The sequence below is a fragment of the Nipponia nippon genome, unplaced genomic scaffold (genome assembly GCF_047370975.1).
Source record: "Nipponia nippon isolate SJK-2023a ecotype South Korea unplaced genomic scaffold, ASM4737097v1 scaffold_33, whole genome shotgun sequence".
NCBI lineage: Eukaryota > Metazoa > Chordata > Aves > Pelecaniformes > Threskiornithidae > Nipponia > Nipponia nippon.
The window spans coordinates 1,851,049-1,874,965 of NW_028262351.1; the positions used below are offsets into that span (position 1 = coordinate 1,851,049).

Below are 23,917 nucleotides of genomic sequence, written 5' to 3' on the forward strand. Positions count from 1 at the left end.
GAGATGGTAACCACTCAATCTCTATCTCTGAGTGAGCTGCGAGATATGCAAAAAGAGTTCATCTGTCGTCCAGGTGAACACATTGTCACCTGGCTGCTCCGATGCTGGGATAATGGGGCCAGTAGCCTGGAATTAGAGGGTAGGGAAGCCAAGCAGCTGGGATCCCTTTCTAGGGAAGGGGGCACTGACAAAGCGATTGGAAAAGGGGCAAAAGCCCTCAGCCTCTGGAGGTGACTCCTGTCAGGTGTGAAGGAAAGGTATCTCTTCAAGGAAGATGTTATATGTCAGCCAGGCAAGTGGACCACCATGGAGAGAGGTATCCAGTACCTGAGGGAATTAGCTGTAGTAAAGATAAGGGCTGGCGACCGGAAGATCACGTGCTGTACGGAAAGAGTTAAGGGTCGACTCTCCCTTGTCTCCGCCCCTTATAACATGACACGCCTACTGCTGGGGGTATAAAGCCCGGGTCGGCTGGAGATCTGGCGGGGTAACCTTGATGTGTAGTGTTCGCTACAATTAGCCATGCTGGAGGTGATTTAGGGTGACCTTGACAGCGAGCAGTTATCCAAAGATCCAGATGAAGTCCAATGCACACGACCCATGTGGTGGAAGTTTGTACGGAGCACACCATCATCGTATGCAAACTCATTGGCAGTAATGACCTGGAAAGACGGAGAGGGACAAACGGTGGATGAATTGGCTGGCCATCTCTGGCAATATAAAGAAAGTATCATCTCTTCCTCCCTCGTCTCGGCTGTGGAGAAACTGTCCTGGAAGGTCCAGCAACTCAAAGAGGATAGGTCCTACTCTCCACCTGTACGGACCAGTATCTCAGCCATTAGGAGTAAGCGTTCTTCTGCTCAAGAGAGAGGATATAGAGGGTACACACCACAGGCCGCCCTGTGGTTTTACCTGCATGACCACAGAGAGGACATGAGGAAGTGGGATGGAAAATCTACCTCGATCCTAGAGGCACGAGTACGTGAGTTGCAAGGAAAAACAATCACACAAGGGGGTTCTTCCAGGAAAATTGCTGCTCCAGTTTCCAGTGAGCAGTTCCCCAGACAGGGTAGAAGAGCTGATCTTACTCCTGATTGTAATGAAGGAACTCCTAACTCGCATTTACAAGAAGTGAGTAACGAACGCTATGACCAGGGCTAGAGGGGCCCTGCCTCCAGCCAGGTGGAGGAAAGGGACAACCGGGTTTACTGGACTGTGTGGATTCGATGGCCTGGCACATCAGACCCACAGGAGTATAAGGCTCTAGTAGACACCTGTGCACAGTGTACCCTCATGCCATCAAGCTATACAGGGGCAGAAACTATCTGTATTTCTGGAGTGACAGGGGGATCCCAAGAGCTGACTGTATTGGAGGCTGAAGTAAGCTTAACCGGGAAGGAGTGGCAGAAGCACCCCATTGTGACTGGCCCAGAGGCTCCATGCATCCTTGGCATAGATTACCTCAGGAGAGGGTATTTCAAGGACCCAAAAGGGTACTGGTGGGCTTTTGGCATAGCTGCCTTGGAGACGGAGGAAATGAAACAGCTGTCTACCCTGCCTGGTCTCTCGAAGGACCCTTCTGTTGTGGGGTTGCTGAAGGTCAAAGAACAACAGGTGCCAATCACCACCACAACAGTGCACCGGCAGCAATATCGCACCAACCGAGACTCCCTGATTCCCATCCATAAGCTGATTCGTTGACTGGAGAGCCAAGGAGTGATCAGCAAGACTCGCTCACCCTTTAACAGTCCCATATGGCCAGTGCAAAAGTCTAATGGAGAGTGGAGACTAACAGTAGACTATCGGGGCCTGAACAAAGTCACACCACCACTGAGTGCTGCTGTGCTGGACATGCTCGAACTTCAGTACGAACTGGAGTCAAAGGCAGCCAAGTGGTATGCCACCATTGATATCGCTAATGCCTTTTTCTCAATCCCTTTGGCAGTGGAGTGCAGGCTACAGTTTACTTTCACTTGGAGGGGGGTCCAGTACACCTGGAATCGACTGCCCCAGGGGTGGAAACACAGCCCTACCATTTGCCATAGACTGATCCAGACTGTACTGGAACAGGGTGAGGCTCTGGAACACCTGCAATACATTGACAACATCATCGTGTGGGGCAATACAGCAGAAGTAGTTTTTGAGGAAGGGAAGCAAATAGTCCAAATCCTTCTGGAAGCTGGTTTCTTCCATAAAACAAAGTAAGGTCAAGGGACCTGCACAGGAGATCCAGTTTTTAGGAATAAAATGGCAAGATGGACGTCGTCAGATCCCAATGGATGTGATCAACAAAATAACAGCCATGTCCCCACCAACTAGCAAAAAGGAAACACAAGCTTTCTTAGGCATTGTGGGTTTTTGGAGAATGCATATTCCAAATTACAGTCTCATCGTAAGCCCTCTCTATCAAGTGACCCGAGAATGATTTCAAATGGGGCCCTGAGCAATGACAAGGCAAATTAAACAGGAGATAGTCCATGCAGTAGCCCTTGGGCCAGTCCGGGAAGGACAAGATGTAAAAAATGTGCTCTACACCACAGCCGGGGAGAACGGCCCTACCTGGAGCCTCTGGCAGAAAGCACCAGGGGAGACTCGAGGTCAACCCCTAGGGTTTTGGATTTGGGGATACAGAGGATCTGAGTCCCGCTATACTCCCAACTGAAAAAGAGATATTGGCAGCATATGAAGGGTTTCCAGCCGCTTCAGAAGTGGTTGGTACTGAAGCACAGCTCCTCCTGGCACCCCGACTGCCGGTGCTGGGCTGGGTGTTCAAAGGGAAGGTCCCCTCTACACATCATGCAACTGATGCTACGTGGAGTAAGTGGGTCGCACTGATCACACAACGGGCTCAAATAGGAAACCCCAAATGCCCATGAATCTTGAAAGTGATCATGGACTAACCAGAAGTCAAAGATTTCAGAATATTGCCAGAGGAGGGGGTGACACGTGCTGAGGAGGCCTCACTGTATAATAAACTACCAGAAAATGAGAAGCAATATGCCCTGTTCACTGATCATAGAATCATAGAATGGTTTGGGCTGGAAGGAACCTTAAAGATCATCTCGTTCAAATCCCCCTGCCATGGGCAGAGACACCTTCCACTAGACCAGGTTGCTCAAAGCCCCATCCAACCTGGCCTTGAACACTTCGAGGGATGGGGCATCCACAACTTCTCTGGGCAACCTCTTCCAGTGCCTCACCACTGTCATAGTAAAGAATTTCTTCCTTATGTCCAATCTAAATCTACCCTCTTTCAGTTTAAAGCCGTTACTTCTTGTCCTATCACTATGTGCCCTTGATGGGTCCTGTCGTCTTGTGGGAAAGCATCGGAGGTGGAAGGCTGCTCTATGGAGTCCTATACAACAAGTCACAGAAACTGCTGAAGGAGAAGGTGAATCAAATCAGTTTGCAGAGGTGAAAGCCATCCAGCTGGCTTTAGATATTGCCGAACAAGAAAAGTGGTCAGTGCTCTCTCTCTGTACTGGCTCATGGATGGTGGCAAATGCCCTGTGGGGGTGGTTGCAGGAATGGAAGCAGAGCAACTGGCAGCGCAGAGGCAAACCCATCTGGGCTGCCGCATTGTGGCAAGATATTGCTGCCCGGGTAGAGAACCTGGTTGTAAAAGTACGTCACGTAGATGCTCAGATACCCAAGAGTCAGGCCACTGAAGAACATCAAAACAACCAGCAGGTGGATCAGGCTGCTAAGATTGAAGTGGCTCAGGTGGATCTGGACTGGCAACATAAGGGTGAATTACTTCTAGCTCTGTGGGCCCATGACATCTCAGGCCATCGAGGAAGAGATGCAACATATAGATGGGCTCGTGATCGAGGGGTGGACTTGACCATGGACACTATTGCACAGGTTATCCATGAATGTGAAACATGCGCTGCAATCAAGCAAGCCGAGCGGTTCAAGCCTCTCTGGTATGGAGGATGATGGCTGAAATATCAATATGGGGAGGCCTGGCAGATTGATTATATCACACTCCCACAAACCCACCAAGGCAAGCGCCATGTGCTTACAATGGTGGAAGCAACCACCGGATGGCTGGAAACATATCCCGTGCCCCATGCCACTGCCCGGAACACTATCCTGGGCCTTGAAAAGCAAGTCTTATGGTGACATGGCACCCCAGAAAGAATTGAGTCAGACAACGGGACTCATTTCCGAAACAACCTCATAGACACCTGGGCCAAAGAGCATGGCATTGAGTGGGTATATCACATCCCCTATCATGCACCAGCCTCTGGGAAAATCGAATGATACAATGGACTGTTAAAGACTACACTGAGAGCAATGGGTGCTGGGAGGTTCAAACATTGGGATACACATTTAGCAAAGGCCACCTGGTTAGTCAACACTAGGGGATCTGCCAGTCGAGCTGGCCCTGCCCAATCAAAACTTTTATGTACTGTAGAGGGGGATAAAGTCCCTGTAGTGCATGTAAAAAAGATGCTGGGGAAGACAGTCTGGGTTACTCCTGCCTCAGGAAGAAGCAAGCCCATTTGTGGGATTGCTTTTGCTCAAGGACCTGGGTGCACTTGGTGGGTGATGCGGGAGGATGGGGAAGTCTGATGTGTACCTCAAGGGGATTTGATTTTGGGTGAAAACAGCCAATGAACTGAATTGTACGATGTTAATTGCTATATAATACTGTATATCATCACTTCTATGGTGGCTATATGCCATATCAATGGTATTACAGTAAGAATCACCCAGATTAATGAAGAATGAACTCTGAGGAAACCGAACAAAGTGCAGTGGTGATGGAACCAGAACTGGCTTCAGCATGCAATAATCCAACACCACATACCATCTCTCCTGCCCTGAAAGACTGTTATGGCAGATGAAGCCCAAAGTCATGGACTGAATGAACTCAACGGGCATTTTAGAGGGATGGCTCATAGACTAAAGAAATGGGATAGAGTTAATTTTCTTCCTAGTAGCTGGTATAGTGCTGTGTTTTGGATTTAGGATGAGAATAACGCTGATAACACACTGATGTTTTAGTTGTTGCTAAGTAGCGTTTATACTAGTCAAGGACTTTTCAGCTTCCCATGCTCTGCCAGGAGCACAAGAAGCTGGGAGGGAGCATAGCCAGGAGAGCTGACCCAGACTGGCCAAAGGGCTATTCCATACCATATGATGTCATGCTCAGTATATAAACTGGGGGGAGTTAGCCAGGGGGCAGGGATCGCTGCTTGGGGACTGGCTGGGCATCAGTCAGCGAGTGGTGAGCTCTCTCTCATCATTTTCCTTTTCATTACATCATTATTATTATTATTATATTTCAATTATTAAACTGTTTTTATCTCAACCCATGAGTGTTCTTACTTTTGCTCTTCCAATTCTCTCCCCCATCCCACAACAACCTCATGCAACGCTACGGGCTTGGGGAAGAGTGGCTGGAAAGCTGCCTGGTGGAAAAGGACCTGGGGTGTTGGTCGACAGCCAGCTGAATATGAACTGGCAGTGTGCCCAGGTGGCCAAGAAGGCCAATAGTATCCTGTCTTGTATCAGAAATAGTGTGGCCAGCAGGACCAGGATCATCCCTTTGACTTGGCACTGGTGAGACCGCACCTTGAATACTGTGTTCAGTTTTGAGCTCCTCACTACAAGAAGGACATTGAGGTGCTGGAGAGTGTCCAAAGAAGAGCAACGAAGCTGGTGAAGGGTCTGGAGCACGTGTCTTATGAGGAGCGGCTGAGGGAACTGGGGTTGTTTAGCCTAGAGAAAAGGAGGCTGAGGGGAGACCTTATTGCTCTCTACAGCTACCTGAAAGGAGGTTGTAGCGAGGTGGGGGTCAGTCTCTTCTCCCTAGTAACAAGTGATAGGACGAGAGGAAACGGCCTCAAGCTGCGCCAGGGGAGGTTTAGATTGGATGTTAGGAAAAACTTCTTCACTGAAAGGGTAGTCAGGCACTGGAACAGGCTGCCCAGGGAAGTCGTTGAGTCACTATCCCTGGAGGTATTCGAAAGATGTGGTGCTTAGGGACATGGTTTAGTGGTGGACTTGGCAGGCAGTGTTAGGTTTATGGTTGGACTCAATGATCTTAAGGGTCTTTTCCAACCTAAATGATTCTATGATTCTATGAGATAAAGTCAGGGGTTTTTTGCAACAGCTGTGGTCAGTCACAGAGATCCCTGTTCTCATATCCCTACTTCAAAGACATTTTTCCTTTTGATTTTGCTTTTTTACCTAGGGGTCCTCATTAGCATGCTCTCTAAGCACCCAAACACAGACAAAAAAAAAAAAAATATTTGCAGAGTTTCAGTTAGGGCTTATCATTCCTGTTTTGCTGAGAAATAATAGAGGCATGGAGAGGACATGATTTCACTCAGAATATCCAAGACACCATAGTTGAAACACCTTGTGTTTCAGTACATCAATCTAACCTTAATCTTCCTCCTTTCTTACATTGTCTCATGGACTACTGTTATAGCCTAACAAAGTGATCAACACTTGCTGCAAATGAAGCTTCCCTTCTGTTCAAATAAGAAAACAAAATAAATCATTAGTCCAAGTATTCCACATTTCATGTGTGATATTCTACAGTTACTTGCACCTTCTATTCTCTGCTCTGCCCTAATCATTCATATCCTTTCTATTCTAATCACTGCATTATGAGTTTATAACAAAACCAACAAAAAACAATTTTCTACACTTGGTAGAAATTCACATATTTTGCCCTACTGAAATAAAAAAATAAACCTAATCTAAAGTGTCATGAAATCATGAAATGCTTCTGGCAGTTCTATCAAAGCATATAGACATGTACAGGCCCTTTGAAGAAATGAAACTGCAATTTATCAAGTGTGATTTATAAGCAACACTCATTTAGTTGGGAGATAACACTGATGTCTAGTCATTAGTATTCATCTAGTATGGGTCACTGACAAAAGCCCTTGAGATCCCAGAGATTAACTGCCAATCCTCTGTTTTACAAGCTCACGTCAGAAAGAATATTAATAAATAGGAGGGGCAATGTAAAAGCTTGTCTGAGTAATTCAGACACTAGAACAAGACATTTTTTCTCTTTGCTCTGCCTTGAACCGGTCCATGGAAAATCCTGGCATCAGCTACAAAGCATGAAGCTGCTAATTTTTCATAAAATGTTTTTCATTAACATATGGGAAGTATGCAAAAGTTCTGTTTGGTGGATAAAGGCAACAACTTGTATGCATCCCTTTCCTGAATACATCAATTATACAACCTCAAACATTATTCAGATATTTGGAAATAAACAGCCATGCACATAAGTGTTTGATGGCTTTTCTCTCCCTCAGAACCAGAGACATTTACTATTATAAACAAATTAGCCAGCCTTCAAGGCATCCATTTACTTTATCTCATTAATAACTTAGAAAAACTAAAGTAGAAATGCTACCATCTCATATTCAGGTTCATTTTAGTCTTCAAACATCCCACAATTGTGCCTTTCCTATTTACTTTACTCCTATGCAGGATGGCTGACTAGAGATTTACTCTTCTTACATATAAATGAATGGAAACAAGACAGGAACATACCTACAAAGGGAGCAGTTATTCCTCCATACAAATATAAACATGCCCATTGAGATGGACTTCAGACAGCTTGTTGCTAGCATTTTAAATACAGCAATATTAATTGGCATAGTTTTTGAGCTTGGTCCACTCATTGTGCAGTCATCAGTTAGCTCTGTCTGGACCTTATTTGTGTAAAAAAAAAAAAAAAAGAGCTGTCTTACAGCATGTCTGCAAACACCTTAGGTTCAATTCAACCAGTGACATATTTTAGGGCATGCGATGTGAAAGAGGGAATTTGGTTTGTGGGGACTTTCCAGGGCTACCTTTATATGAGCTAGCTCAGGTACTTCCAGAAATTAACTTTTGAGCAGAGAGTGGGGAAGAAGCAGGAACCTTTTAGGCTGGCTCTTCTGCCCCAGAGCCTGTAATGTGAAACTTGTACCTTCAGGCACAGCTCCAAAATCCTTATTCTGTGTCAGATGAGCCAGTTTAAAAAGTTCCCACTCCACTCTTATCTTCCAGGTACTCATTCCCATATCTTTCAGTTGTTTTTAACTAGACTATTAAACATACCTGTCCTGCTGGATGAAGACATATTAGTCAAATTGACACTGCTAACAGAGTCATAATCATGCATGGAAGGACACACAGGCAGGAAGCTTTTCAAGCAGCAGATTCATATTGCAGAATTGCCCCTTCAGTAAACAGCCAGAGCAAAGAAAGAGCTATCAGTCCCAGGTTATTTGTTCAGGTAATCATGGCAGTGTTAGCCACCACAGTTTTAACTGCTTCAGGAACATCTATAATGGCAATTTTAACTAAGGGTACAGTTTTGTATCAGCCTTTCTGTTCATATAGCCGAACACGTGGGCAAATCAGATCTGTCAAAAAAACAATACATTATTTTTTTGTGCCTTTGGTGGGATTCATCTTGACATGCCAGCTAGTGATCCAGGACCCACGGGAAAGTGGGACAATAACAGCTCAGTTTGAGACTGGTTTCTGCAGAGGTGGAACCACACGCTAAGTGTACACTTTGCACTGAAGGGGACAGGGGACCCTCACACAATCCATTCTGCTGACACAGCCATAGAGATGGCAAGTGCTGGCAGAGACCTTGTAGCGTTCGTTACATATCAAGGTTATACCGGCGGATCTCCAGCCGACCCGGGCTGGGGAAGGAACAGTCAGCACACACAGTGTGGGTGTTCAGCTTCAATGTTTATTGCGCAGTAGTTTACCTTTATACCCCCAGCAGTAGGCGTGTCATGTTATAAGGGGCGGGGACAAAGGAGGGTCGACCTTTCACTCTTTCCGTACAGCGCGTGATCTTCCGGTCGCCAGCCCTTATCTTACTACATTTCCCCCTCCCTTAGCTCCAGTAGCTCTGTATCTCACTGGGGAAGCTGCGCGTAAAATAATCGATATATGGTGAGACTTCTTAATATACAACTCCTAAACTACCTAATTAAGCGTAATAGACAGGATAATAGCATAGCAAGGATAAGAACAAATAACAAGATTATGAGACCAGTTATCTATGTGGCAGCAACTGTCCCCCTTATCGCTAATGAAGTAGGGGGGTGAACAATCGACAGGTAGAGGCTTGTCCAATAGCCGGCATATACAGACACGCATCCGTTACGTTCATGAACCTTGCCCAATCCAGCCAGCAGTTCATCGCGGCTCCCTCATTGCTCCCCCACATCATCAGGATGCATAGGGAAATGGTAACCTGTCAAGACAAGACTCAATAAATTGGTTAATGTTTATACGGTCGAATATTTCGACTGGGTACCCATTCTAGCGTCCCTTTCTCGGTTTGCACACACGCATACCCACATCCCATACAACGGAGGGAATACGGGCCCCTCCATTCACGGGTTTGCAGGTCCCGTACTTGAACCAAAGGGTAAGGCCCTTCGTTCTCATCGAGCCGGAAATGTGCCTGGGTTGCAGTCTGGGTTTTATAGGTGTCCCCTCGAATGGTATGATTTAAGGTAATTAGTGCCGTCGTCAACAGACGCTGTGCCCGAAATAAGGGAGGGTCAAGGGGAGGGGGAACCCCTGTTCCTGGGCTTATATTCTCCCCCTCCCTAAGTCGGTCGAGTAACCCTTTTAATGTGCGGTGCGCGCGTTCTACAATGCTTTGGCCCGTACTGTTGTAGGGAATGCCATGACTCAACTGAATATCCCAGCGTGCGCAAAAGTCCTTTGCCTTCTTGCTGACATATTCCGCTCCACTATCTGTTTTAATTTTTTGTGGAATGCCAACTTGCGCCATACAGTCCTGCCAATGTAAATTAACTGCGAGAGCATTTTGTTTAGCATGCATAGTGGCTAAAATAACTCCACTGCAGGTATCAACTGTGACATGCAGATACTTACGTGGATTAAAGGGTTCATAAATCGTAACATCAGACTGCCATATTTGGTTGGGCTGCAACCCTCGAGGGTTTACCCCTGCCTCCCAGAGGGGACCTTTGGAACACACAGGATAAGCAACAATCACAGAGCGAGCATCTTGCAAAGTAATACCAGTTCGCTTTCCCACTGCCCCAGGGGTAAGGGGTCCCTCTGGTAGCTCAGTTATCACTGGCAGTGCCGGGGGAGCCCTACCACCCCCCTAGATGTCGTCAGCCGTGACGCCGGTTCTCCTTGTTCCTCAGATCTTTTCCTGCGCTCTGCTCTCTGTGTGTCCAGCACCCGTCGATCACTGGGATGCAACGGGGCGTCCTCAGAAGGTGATGGTGTCTTGCCCTCCTTTTCTCCTTCCCGCCATCTTCCTTCACGTAGTTCGCAATACCGCTGGGATCCCACATTGGCCCCCGGGACCCAATCCAGCAACCTATCAGTCAGCTCCCTTTCCACACATTGTTGCAACTCGCCCCAGGGGTATTGAGTAGGTGGCGGATCCGCCAGTGCAGAAGGTGCCGAAGGTTCCATGGGTGGCTGCTCTAGACTCCCCACTTGTATCGGGAACACCTTTCCCGACTCCTTTGTTCCCGCTGCGCCATAGCCTCCCTGCGCCTCCCCTTCCTCCGTTGGCTCAGTCCCCAGTAACGACGGCCCCGTCTGTGCCCCACAGGCCACTCCTTCAACTCGAGTTCACACTGGAGTTCCAGCCTGTCCAGTACAGCAGTACAGAAAAACAGCAGAGATGCCCTGGCCATCTGCCAGCCCAGGCACATAGCCATTGCTGTTATCAAAACGTTCCCAGGCACAGCGGAGTAAGATGATAAGCAGTTCAGCAGTACAGCAAGCAGCGAAAGCAAAAAGCAGCCACTAACGAGCATTAGACTCTAATATACAGTAAGGCAAGCAAGCCCCGTGGCAAGCACAGAAACCTGCCAATTAATAGCTAAACAGCAATACCTGCTATAACTTCGATCTAGCACATTCCAATTAAATCTGTCGTTATCTCGAACCCTTTGTGCCCTATATTGGGCGCCAAAAAAAAAGCTGTCGTGGTTTAACCCCAGCTAGCAACTAAGCACCACACAGCCTCTCGCTCACTCCCCCTTGGTGGGACGGGGGAGAGAATCGGAAGAGTAAAAGTGAGAAAACTCATGGGTTGAGATAAAGACAGTTTAATGGGTAAAGCAGAAGCCGCGCGCGCAAGCAAAGCAAAGCAAGGAATTCATTCACTACTTCCCATAGGCAAGCAGGTGTTCAGCCATCCTCAGGAAAGCAGGGCTCCATCACATGTAACGGTTACTTGGGAAGACAAACGCCATCACTCCAAACATCCCCCCCTTCCTTTTTCTTCCCCCAGCTTTATATGCTGAGCATGACGTCATATGGTATGGAATAGCCCTTTGGCCAGTCTGGGTCAGCCCCCCCGGCCGTGCTCCCTCCCAGCCAGCCTGTGTCCCCTCCGAGACTAAACCCGTTGGCTTTTCGTTCCCAGGAACTTCATGCCCCATCAGCGCTCTACGTGCGGCAAGCCAGCACCGCTTTGCCGCAAACCTCTTCTTGAGCACCCTTTCTACTGTTCCCCAGGCGCGAAGCCGGTCACTGGCTCCTCCAACATTGCTTATGATCACTTCTGTCAGCTCGTTGCGTATTTTCCCCCAATTTGGGGTGTCCAAAAACTTCTGTGAGAGCGCCGAGCACTCCCCGGCATAGCATCCATTGGATGCAGTCGCCCGTGGGCCTTTTCCTTATCGCCCCATCCTCACCCACCTCCGTCGCTACCGACTTTAGTACCTTTACGAGTTCTGCGAGCTCCATCGCTGCTACCTGCAGCCAATCATGTCGGGGTCACCACTATGTAGCGTTCGTTACATATCAAGGTTATACCGGCGGATCTCCAGCTGACCCGGGCTGGGGAAGGAACAGTCAGCACACACAGTGTGGGTGTTCAGCTTCAATGTTTATTGCGCAGTAGTTTACCTTTATACCCCCAGCAGTAGGCGTGTCATGTTATAAGGGGCGGGGACAAAGGAGGGTCGACCTTTCACTCTTTCCGTACAGCACGTGATCTTCCGGTCGCCAGCCCTTATCTTACTACAAGACCTGTAACATCTTATACTAACACTGGTGTTTTTGATAACTGAATATTCCATGTCAAAGTCCTTTGCTAACTTGGGTTAACACTTTTTTTTTTTTCACCATAGAGAAAGCAACACCTAAAAGTACAGCCTGCAGTACACAGACCTGGTCCTTAAATATCTATTACTTACCACTTAAGAGCAGACATAATTTTAGAAATACCTTTTATATTCACTATTTTCAAAGAAAAGATTCTCTCTTATATATATCCAAAAAGGATATGTCTTTTACATGTCCAATAAGGATACCTTGCTGTGAGAGGCTACCTTCAAAAACCTTAAGTTTTTTATTTCAGTATATTCTTTCTTTCTGTCTCTCTGAGGACTACTGATTTTGATATTCAACTGCTTAAAAGCTAACCTGAGAAAACATATTTCTCAGAGACATATCTTCTAAATCAGTAACTTATCATAGTAACTTATCAGTAACTGCATCATAAAATAAGAAAGCAATTCAAACATTGTACAGCTGATAGTGGCAAAAAAAAAATTCAGAATGAAAAGAAGTTAAATATATTAAGAGGTCATGTTTTTGTTCAGTTGGCTGAGACAGCAAATTTGTCCAAATGTTCTCTAACATTGTTTTCAAATTTGAATGAACTAATACAAACTAATGCCAAATTTTGAACTTAATGTGTCCAGGGACAAGTTAAGTTTAATGGGAGTCGTGTTCCAGTATCTAGCAAATAATAGAGAGAGACTGTTTATCTATTTTTAGACTGTTTTCAAAACAGAGTCAAAATTTTCAAAATTTCCAGCTCAAGACATCATTTTCAGAAAGTGCTAAATAGTCTGTGTACAAAAATCTGGGACTTCTGAGATGTCTCAAATAAAGCATTTGGGGATCTCTTAAATTGTTATTGAAAAATTTGGTTTAAGGACATGAACAATTAATATATGGCCTGGATTAAAGGATATTAGAAAAGTGGAAAGACTTTAAATGACTTGAATTACTTTTAGATTGGCCCTTAATACACCTCCTAACTCAGACTATCAATAAATGCAGGATAAAACAGTGACAACAAACCCTTTCATAAAGTAAGCAGAGGGCAGGGCTTAAATCAATTTACTCTTTATTGGTGGCAATCCTGTACAAATCTTCTGCAGGTTCTACATGGCACAGTTTTCAAGGAAGCCTCAAAATGATATAGATATGAGTGCTATAAAACAGGGAATGCATGCAAGTCTAATACCAGTTGGATGATGGCCTTAATACAGAGCTCCTGAAGATGAAAGTACTTTGCCTGTATTATTACTAGCATTTTAGGTAACTGAAAATGGAAGAAGTTAGATTTGCTTGTCATTACTTTTATTTACTTCTGGAATTTCACTCCTTATGGGTACTAAAAGCAGCCTAGTAAGTCTTCCTTTTTGTATTTGAAATATGAAAGGTGAAAATATAAGTCAGTTTTTATTTTTGCAAAATTTCTTTGATGTCAACAGTGTTTATGTGACAGGTCCTGATACTACACTGTTAAAAACACATTGAGAATAAAGCTTCCATTATTATTGGAATATCATTATGTCTAATGGCCAAGCAGAAAAGACTGAATGAAAGATTCCTGAAGATGCACTGTTTGCGTGTTGAGGTTAGAGAAAGAAGATAAGGCACACCCAAAATAACTTTGGAAAAAGCCTAAACAGACATCTGAGATACAGATATGGAGCTGGTGGATCTCTGAATATAAGCAAAGAACTTCACATATACATTCTTACACTGTAACATATCTTTTCTATAGAGAAAAAAAAAAAGGCCAAAAGACTCGGATAAGCACAAACCTCTTGGATTGTGATATGCATGACATCATATGGAAAATTCTTCATTCTTACACAGCAAAGAAAATATTTAACCTCCCCTAGACTGGATTAGCCTGAGTATCTACTGAAGACTTACCACTTACTTTCAATATTGTTGATAATTAAAGGGAGCATCAGATAACTATATATTTTATTACAATTAGTATCATGGCCTTTAAATTCTGCAGAGTACTTGTTTACTGCTCCATAGAAACAATGTAGCGTTTGCTGTACCATTCAAAACCAAGTGAATATTAACTCATATTCTCAAACTGTGTTAAAGAAACTGATGATAATGTTGGAATGGATACAGCCAATGTTTATGGCATACTATGACTAATTTCCAGAACATAGTGCAATTACTTTGCTTTGTGGTTCTAAAACCTAGAAATGTTAATATCACGGACATATTTATTTTGGTCTGAATTTAGGCTCTAAAAGCCACTTCTGAGCGAGCTATTCAGTATAAAAATGTATTAACAATTTTCAGTAACCCCATGATCTCTCCATCTCAGATTCACCATCTATTAAATGGGGATAGCCTTTTTTCCCCACTCTGGGTATTATGAAGTGGCCACTCTGTGGTCGGAGTGGGTATGGTATTTAATTATAACTTATAAATTAAAACACAGAACTGATGCCAGATCAATCAAAAGAGAAGGCCAGATATTCAGAAGAAAAAAACACACTGGGAGTAGGTCTTTCCTTCAGACTCTCATTATGACAAAAGTATGTGCTAGACTGTTGAAAATATTGCCACAGTTGTAGGTGTTAACCACATAAAAATCTGGTTTTCAAAAAATTAACTCCTAACTCTGGGGAGGTCCCTGCTGACTGGAAGCTATCCAATGTTATTCCAATTTACAAGAAGGGCATGAGGGAAGACCCAGGAAACTACAGACCTGTTAGTCTAACCTCAGTTCCTGGGAAAATCATGGAGAAGATCATACTGGGTGCTATTGAAAGGCATTTAAAGGACAATGCAATCCTCAGGCACAGTCAACATGGGTTCACAAAGGCAGAGTCCTGTTTAGCTAATTTAATATCCTTCTATGATAAGGTCTCCTGCCTAGTGGATGAAGGGAAGGCGGTGGATGTAGTTTTTCTGGACTTTAGCAAGGCTTTTGATACTGTCCCTCACAGCATCCTTCTTGACAAGTTGTCCAGCTGTGAGATGAGCGGGTTTACAGTGCGCTGGGTGAAGAACTGGCTGAAGGGCAGGGCTCAAAGGGTTGTAGTGAATGGGGCTACATCTGGCAGGCAACCGGTCACCAGTGGTGTTCCTCAGGGTTCAATTCTAGGGCCAGTTCTGTTCAATATATTGATCAATGATCTGGATGCAGGAGTTGAATGCACCCTTAGCAAGTTTGCTGATGATACCAAACTGGGAGGTGCTGTTGACTCTCTTGAGGGACAAGAGGCCTTGCAGAGGGACCTAGACAGATTGGAACATTGGGCTATGATTAATGGGATGAAATTTAACAAGAAAAAATGCCGGATTCTGCACCTAGGACGGAGTAATGCCAGACACAAGTATAGATTGGGAGAGGAGTGGCTGGAGAGCAGCCCTGCAGAAAGGGATCTGGGGGTGCTGGTTGACAGCAGGCTCAATAGGAGTCAGCAGTGTGCCCTGGCAGCCAAGAGGGCAAACCGCATCCTGGGGTGCATCAAACACAGTATAACCAGCCAGTCAAGAGAGGTGATGATCCCTCTGTATTCAGCGTTGGTGCGGCCTCACCTTGAGTATTCTGTGCAGTTCTGGTCCCCAGAATTTAAGAAGGATGTTAAGGTCCTTGAATGCATCCAGAGGAGGGCAACAAAGCTGGTGAAAGGGCTGGAAGGCATGTCCTATGGGGAGCGGCTGAGGACTTTGGGCTTGTCTAGTTTGGAGAAAAGGAGTCTGAGGGGCGACCTCATTGCTCTCTACAGCTTCCTGAGGAGGGGAAGTGGAGCGGGAGGTGCTGATCTCTTCTCCCTGGTATCCAGTGACAGGATGCATGGGAATGGTTCAAAGCTGTGTCAGGGGAGGTTTAGACTGGACATTAGGAAGCATTTCTTTACCGAGATGGTGGTCAAATGCTGGGACAGGCTTCTTAGGGAGGTGGTTGATGCCCCAAGCCTGTCAGTGTTTAAGAGGCGTTTGGACAATGCCCTTAGTAACATGCTTTAACTTTTGGTCATCCCTGAAGTGGTCAGGCAGTTGGACTAGATGATCATTGTAGGTCCCTTCCAACTGAAATATAATATAATATTCTATTCTGTTCTATTCTATTCTGTTCTGTTCTGTTCTATTCTAACTCCTCTAAGCACTTTGAGATCCTTGGAAGAAGAAGAAAACTAAGCAATGAAATATTTAGACCTAAGTCCTTTTTTCATTCACAGAAAATGACTCTGGAATTAGGTCTTTCATTTGTTTGGGGACAAGGAAGAGACTGTTTCTTGGCTTCCTTCTTCCTCAGTATCACACAGGAAGCCTTGTGGGTTATTTTTCATGTGTTTGTTCTAAATAAAAGAAAGAAAGAAAAATAAAACTGGTGTAGGATGCCAGTGGATAAATCTGAGAAATTAAGCTGTTTCCTTCTGCCACACACAAGCTTTCAGCTTAGTCCCATATGTCACAGCAGCTCAATAGAGCATAATGTATTGTCTTTTTCTGCTACACTCAAATTTGCATGAAAAAGGAGCAGTCAAATGAAAACTATCCAATTAAAAAGCACTGGTTCAGAATACTGTACTTCAGGAAAACATTCATTATTATTTAGTGCTTGACAAATAACTTGGCCATCAAATACTAGTAGAAGAAAAAATGCTATGTGAAAAAGAGGCTTGTACTTATGCAGTGCTAATGACCATCTAAAAGAGTGATTCTGCATGGTTACCTTCTCCTTTAGATTCACAGCAGCAGTTTCACAAGAGTAGCTATACATTGTAATCTGCAGACATTTTAGGCTATCCTTGTGCTTTAAAGAGCAATCTGGGCAGTAAAAGAACCACTAATCTGTGAAGTAAAGTTCCCAATGAATGACAAGTTTATTTAACAAAGATGATTAGGGAGGAAATATTCAAATTTTTATACAGACAACATAGCTCATTGTAACAGCAACGACAAATAGTTGAGAGTTCTCTATATTTATGTTCATTAGAGAATAAACATTTCCATTATTAGATTTTGATTTTTAATTAAATATAACACAGGCAGAGTAGCACATAAGCTGTATCTTTAAAGAGGTCAGATAACTACTGTAAAATTATCATACTCGTTAATTAATGTCAGGAATTTGTTTCTTTATTAACATGCTGATCTTATAAAAACAACTAATTAACAGTCACTTTTCAAAAAGTTAGCATCTTGGGAACAAATATAATTTCACTGTAATTTGAGACAGTTTCATAGTCAAAGGCAAGCATATAGATAAATGTTAACATCCACTAAATTAGTCACAGATTTTGTGAGAAAGCCAAATATACCCTTTACTTTCTAATTGTGTAAGATTTACAGCCACACACATCGCAGCAAAATATTTTCTCCAATTATGCACATTTCTATAAAGTGCACGTAATAGGGAAGCAAATATAGGTCTCTGAACAGCACATATCTGTGGCTTATTGGCACAACTCTTTAGATCTTTCATCAGGTTAGTCAAAAAGCAAAACAGTCTGGAAGTTCTTTTGGCATTACTGTATTTGTTCACCTGTGGCCTACTACAGTGAAGTGACTACATCAGTGGACAAGGGAAGAGCTGCAGATGTCATCTACCTGGACTTCTGTAAGACCTTTGACACGGTCCCCCACAATATTCTTGCCACTAAATTAGAGAGACATGGGTTTGACAGATGGACTTTTAGATGGATAAGGAATTGGCTGGATGGCCACATCCAAAGAGTTACAGTCAATGGCTCAATGTCCAAGTGGAAACCAGTGACGAGTGGTGTCCCTCAAGGGTCCATATTGGGACCAATACTATTTAATAACTTCATCAGCGACATAGACAGTGGGATTGAGTGCACCCTCAGCATGTTTGCAGATGACACCAAGCTGAGTGGTGCAGTTGATACTCTTGAGGGAAGGAATGCCATCCAGAGGGACCTTGACACGCTTGAGGAGTTGGCCTGTGCAAACCTCATGAAGTCTAACAAGGCCAAGTGCAAGGTCCTGCACCTGTGTTACATGTGGGATTCAGAAAAACGTTAATCACCAAGGACTGCTTAGAAGAAGTTAATCACCAGCAATTGACACCTACCAAGGACAGAGTAGAGCTAGGAAGAAAGTTAATCATGACCATGCCGGCAGAAACCAAGGACAGAGGAGAGGCCTGTAAGATAAGAAGGAAAGCCTGAATGAAATAGTGAGCTCAGAACAAAGATAATGGGGAGTCTGAACATAAAACAAGAAACTCCCTGGACATTGAGGAGCATCAGCTGTGTTCTTAACAAAAGAAAACAGCCAAATCAGCATGATTAGGTGGAAAAAAAATCAACAAGGTCAACAAGCGGACAGCTCGAATTTGAGGATAACAACCACCAAGGACCCCTGAAAGAATCCCCCGAATTAAACAGCGCATGCTCCTGTGGGAGGGGAAATATGTTAATGTTTCTGGGAAATAATTGTAATATTAATGACTTTTCTCAGAAAATTAATGAATATGTATGTTTAAGTTTTATAAATACCTTGCTGGCATGACCTATGGCATACACACTAGGCAGAGATATCCCCCATGCATCCAGTGCTGCAATAAAGAATGCCTACTTTCTAAATGCCAAATTGGTGTTAGAAAGTTTTTGGACCAGTTTGTGGTAACAGTTTTGGCAACCCAGATGGGACTCTGCTTCTGAACCTCGACAGATCTGCAGGATCGCAGGACCTCCATCCGGCACTGAGGGATTCTCGGGGAGAACCTCCGATCCCTGGACCGAAGAGCTCTAAGCAAGACCCTTGGGAAGGTAAAAGGCATTCTTTAATTTTGGGGGTTACAACCGAGTAAAGGAGATTTTTACTCTGCCTGCCTGTCAGACGGGGTGAAGGCCTCACAGGGTCGGGCCAAGGAGGGACCTGCAGGTGGAGGAAAGTCCTACTAGAGGGCAAAAGTCTGTGGGGCGCCCGAGTTTCGGGTATATGATATTTTGTTCACAAACACAGATTAAGAATTGGCTGTGGTAAGACTGAATTAATGAATTAATATTTTGTGAAAAGTTTGGTTTAATTTCACTAAATTTTGAGTTAAGTCATTGCCCTTGTGTCTCTGCGTTGTTATTGTTTTGTGCTTTTGTGTCGCTCTTTTGTGGGTTTTTTTGTGATGGGTAATAAACCCTCGGCGGAAGGGGAGATTCTGAAAAAATCTCCCCTAGGATGTATATTGAAACATTGGAAGGATGTAAGTGGCAGCTGGGGGGGGTACAGCTACCAGGAGGGATTTAATTAAGTATTGTAATCAATGGTGGCCACCATATAAGCTGGATGATGGAGAAAAGTGGCCGAAAAACGGAACTTTAAGTTATAACACCTTGTTGCAATTGATGTTGTTTCTTCGGAGGGAAGGAAAATGGGATGAAGTGTTATATGCTGATATGTTCTTTACTTTGCGTGATCATCCTGAGTGGCAGAAGGATTGCAGAATAGTTCTGAGGGATCCTATGGTACTGGCTTTGGAAAAGGAGAATAAGAAAGTTGGAAAGGGGTTGAGAAGGTGTTGTTCGTCATGTAGTATTGGGCAGAGATGTTTGAAATGTGAAGAGGAAAAGGAGGAAGATTTGGATTTATTAGTGGCGCCACAGAGGAGAGTGGAACAGAGGGAAGAATTGTTGAGGGAGAATGAAAACCGAGAAGGGGCTGGAGCGGGTGTAGGTACGATAAAAAAGGGTAAGGGAAATGAAGGATTTAGTCCAATAGCAGGGAGAACAAGGGGACATCAAGGAGAGGTAATTCAAGCTCCTCTAAGACAGGCAGTGGGTAACAAAGGACCAGTAACAGTAAAAGTGCTGTTTTCAATAACTGATCTTACAAAATGGAAAGAGGCTGCCAGGAGTTATAGAGAAAATCCAGAGCAGGTAGCCATTGTTTTTGAAATGCTAATAAAGACTCAGGATCCTGATTGGGGAGATATACAAGTCATTTTGGGAATCCTGTTTAATAGTACTGAAAAGGATATGATTTTACGAACAGCAAGGAGGCAAGTTGAGGCTGTGGTGATTGTGGGACAAGGACAAGGGACAATGGAGCAGCTATTTCCATCTGTCAATTCTAAATGGGATCCTAATCATTCTGGTCCTAGGAGTTTATTGACCCAATATCAGCAATGGGTTCTTTACGGAATCCAAAATGCAATGCCAAAGGCTATGAATTGGGCTAAATTGTATGAAGTAAAACAGGAGAAAGAGGAGTCTCCAACTGCCTTTTTAAATCGGCTTAAGGAGACTGCTAAGAAATACACTAGTTTGGACCCGGAAAGCGCTGATGGGAAATCTCAAATGACCTCATTATTTATTGGACAATCATCTGAGGACAATCGGAGAAAGCTGCAAAAATTACAAGGGGGGGGGAGGCTAGAGATTTGGAAAAGTTACTTGATGTGGCTTGGACAGTATATAATAACAGAGAAAAAGAAAAGGAGATCAGACAGGAAAAGAGAAATGCTCAAAGAAATAATCAGTTGATAGCTGCTTTGACCAGGCTTCCTCAATCAGGAGAAGGTTGAGGTGGATGTAGGGGCAGAGGAAGGGGAGCCTATCTTGCCTGCCCTAGAACAAGGTTAGCAGAGAATCAATGTGCCATATGTAAACAGTTTGGGCATTGGAAAAAGGAGTGTCCGCAGAAATCTGGTCGGGAAGTGCTGACCAAAGCAGTGAATGTGATGAATTTAGATCAGGAATGAAAGAGACCGGGGGATTCCTTCCCAGCAGAACCCCTGGTTAAAGCTGAGCTGGGGAATGAATAGAATTTCTGGTAGATACAGGAGCAACTTATTCAGTGTTAAATACACCTCTGGGAAATTTAAGCCCGGATGCTGTAACTGTTGTTGGTGCCACTGGGAAACAGGAAACTCAGCTTTTCTTTCAACCATTGACTTTTAAATTGGGAAAAAGATGGATGATACATCAATTTTTATATATGCCAGAATGTCCAAGACCCCTCATGGGAAGAGACTTGTTAAGCAAATTGGAAGCACAAATCTCTTTCCAGGACAGAGAAATTCAATTCTCAGTTCTGGAATCTAAAGCCATAGAGGCAAGAATTTTTATGTTACAGGATCCTGCATCCAATGAGGGGGAAATTCCAACGGAGACAGAGAATGCAGTAATTCCTATGGTGTGGGCAGCAGATGTTCCGGGAAGATCCAAATCAGCAGAACCGGTAAAAATCACTTTAAAACCAGGGGCCAGGCCAGTAAGATCAAAACAGTATCCACTCAAACTTGAAGCCATACAAGGATTAGAACCTTTAATACAAAAATTTTTAAATTACGGATTGCTAGTGGAGTGTGAATCAGAATATAATACTCCAATACTACCAGTAAAGAAACCTAATGGTAAAGGATATAGATTAGTTCAGGACTCACGGGCTATTCAAATTGTGCAAGATATCCATCCCATAGTGGCTAACCCTTACACTTTATTGACAATACTTAGAGAAAAATATAAATGGTTTACTGTGATAGATTTGAAAGATGCCTTTTTCTGCATACCTGTGGAGGCTGATAGTCAAACCATTTTTGCATTTGAATGGGAGAATCCAACTACGGGACGAAAACCACAATTAACTTGGACTGTATTACCTCAGGGTTTCAAAAACAGTCCTACTATTTTTGGAAACCCATTAGCTAAAGAATTGGAACAATGAAGAAAAGAAAATATGGAAGGAGCCCTACTCCAATATGTGGACGATATCTTTTTAGCCGCAGAGACTGAAGAAGAATGTATTCAATTAACAATCAGCTTATTGAACTTCTTAGGCCTTAATGGATACCGGGTTACAAGGGATAAAGCACAAATCATTAAGAAAACTGTATTTTATCTTGGATTTGAGATTTCACAGGGACAGAGACGACTGGGAAATCATCGAAAAGAAGCTATATGCCAGACACCAGAGCCGCGAACCGTGCGGGAATTACAAACATTTTTGGGAACGGCCGGATGGTGTCGCTTGTGGATTGCCAACTACAGAATACTAGTAAGACCGCTATATGAAACTTTAAAATTATCTGGAGGACAATTTCTTGAATAGACCCCCGAGTGTCAAACTGCCTTCAGGAATTTGAAAAAAGCCCTTACGTCCGCTCCTGCTTTGGGACTGCCAGATTTAACGAAACCTTTTGAGTTATTTGTACACGAAAAGCAACACCTGGCCTTGGGGGTACTAGCTCAACAATTAGGGAACTGGAAACGGCCAGTGGGATATTTTTCTAAGCAGTTGGATAACATAAGCCAAGGCTGGCCAGGATGCTTAAGAGCTGTAGCCGCAACTGTTTTATTGATTCAAGAAGCAAGGAAATTAATCCTGGGGCAACGAATAACTGTTTATGATGTGCCTCATATGGTTATTTCCGTATTAGAACAAAAGGGGGGACATTGGCTTTCCCCCAGCAGAATGCTTAAGTACCAGATGGTTCTTTTAGAACAAGATGACATAGAATTGAAGACTACCATGGCAGTGAATCCAGCTACCTTTTTGAATGCTGAAAATCCAGAAGAATCACTGGTACATGATTGTATACAAACAATAGAGCAAGTATACTCTAGCCGACCTGACCTTAAAAGCGAACCCTTGATTAACCCAGATTTAGAAATGTTTACAGATGGAAGCAGTTACGTTATAGACGGACAGTGGAAAGCCGGATACACAGTAGTGACACCTACTCAGGTATTGGAGGCCAAGGCTTTACCTGTGAGTACATCTGCTCAGAAGGCAGAATTGATAGCCCTGGCACGAGCCCTGGATTTGTCTCAAGGGAAGAAGGTAAATATCTGGACAGACTCTAAATATGCTTTTGGAGTAATCTATGCTCACGGAACAATTTGGAAAGAAAGAGGATTATTATCCGCACAAGGTACGCCTATTAAACACTCAGAGGAGATCTTACAACTTTTAAAGAGTGTTCAGAAACCAGCCGAAGTAGCGGTAATGCACTGTAAAGCTCACCAAAGTGGATGATCACCCGTTATTGATGGTAACAGATTAGCAGATAAAGCAGCCAAGGAGGCTGCAGAACAAGGCATCTTTGTAGTAATGCCCAAAAAGAAAATATCACTATCGGATGAGGGACCTAAATATGGATCAGCAGATAAGCAGTTAGCTGATCTTTTAAAAGCTGTTCCTAATGAAGAAGGGTGGATGATAACCCCAAATTATCGGGTTGTAGTAACTCCAGCCATAATGACTGAAATAATGAAAAGGGAGCATCAGCAGACCCACTGGGGAACAGAGTCCCTAGTACAAGGATTACAGAAAGTTGCTGCAAGTATTGGAATGATAAAAATAGCTAAATCAATTGTTGATAAGTGTTCGATTTGTCAAAGAAATAACCCTAACATTATCAGAAAACCTCTCCTGGTAGCTTTACCCCAGGGAAATACGCCAGGAGATTACTGGCAAATTGATTTTTCGGAATTGCCAAAACAAGCAGGCTATCGATATCTATTAGTAATGGTTGATACTTTTTCTGGGTGGCCCGAAGTGTTTCCCTGTCGCACCAACCAAGCTAAAGAAGTGACAAAAAAATCTGTTAAAAGACATAATTCCGAGGTTTGGGGTTCCTTTGGGAATGTCATCAGATAGAGGCCCACACTTTACAGCGGAAGTTGTTAAGCAATTAAGTAAGGTATTAGACATTAAATGGGATTACCATACACCTTGGAGGCCTCAATCTAGTGGTAAAGTAGAAAGGATGAATCAGACATTGAAAAGACAACTTAGCAAAATCTGTCAGGAAACTTCGTTGAAATGGCCTCAAGCATTACCTATAGCTTTACTTCACATTAGAGTCCAGCCTAGGTTGAAGGATCATTTAAGTCCATATGAAATGCTGTTCAGAAGACCATACCAGAGTCCTAAATTTCCAGAAAAC

General features: G+C 43.8%; 2 protein-coding genes and 1 long non-coding RNA gene across 3 annotated transcripts in view; 1 reads left to right on the top strand and 2 right to left on the bottom strand.

Annotated features, from left to right (window-relative positions):
* The window catches only part of LOC148054155 (zinc finger protein 608-like), a 59,275-nt gene that overhangs the window by 16,861 nt on the left and 18,497 nt on the right, over nt 1-23,917 (bottom strand). The window lies entirely within an intron of this gene.
* On the bottom strand, nt 8,712-10,031 carry LOC148054156 (uncharacterized). Its single transcript, XR_015707576.1, has 2 exons — nt 9,898-10,031; nt 8,712-9,816 (listed from the first exon to the last, which is right to left on the bottom strand). It is a non-coding gene; the product is annotated as an uncharacterized LOC148054156 (long non-coding RNA).
* LOC104009153 (uncharacterized) lies at nt 22,081-23,628 on the top strand (the record flags this gene model as incomplete). The annotated part of the gene is given in 1 exon segment (XM_009461104.2): nt 22,081-23,628. A coding segment is annotated over 1 exon segment (1,548 nt), but the record flags the coding sequence as incomplete, so codon positions are not given.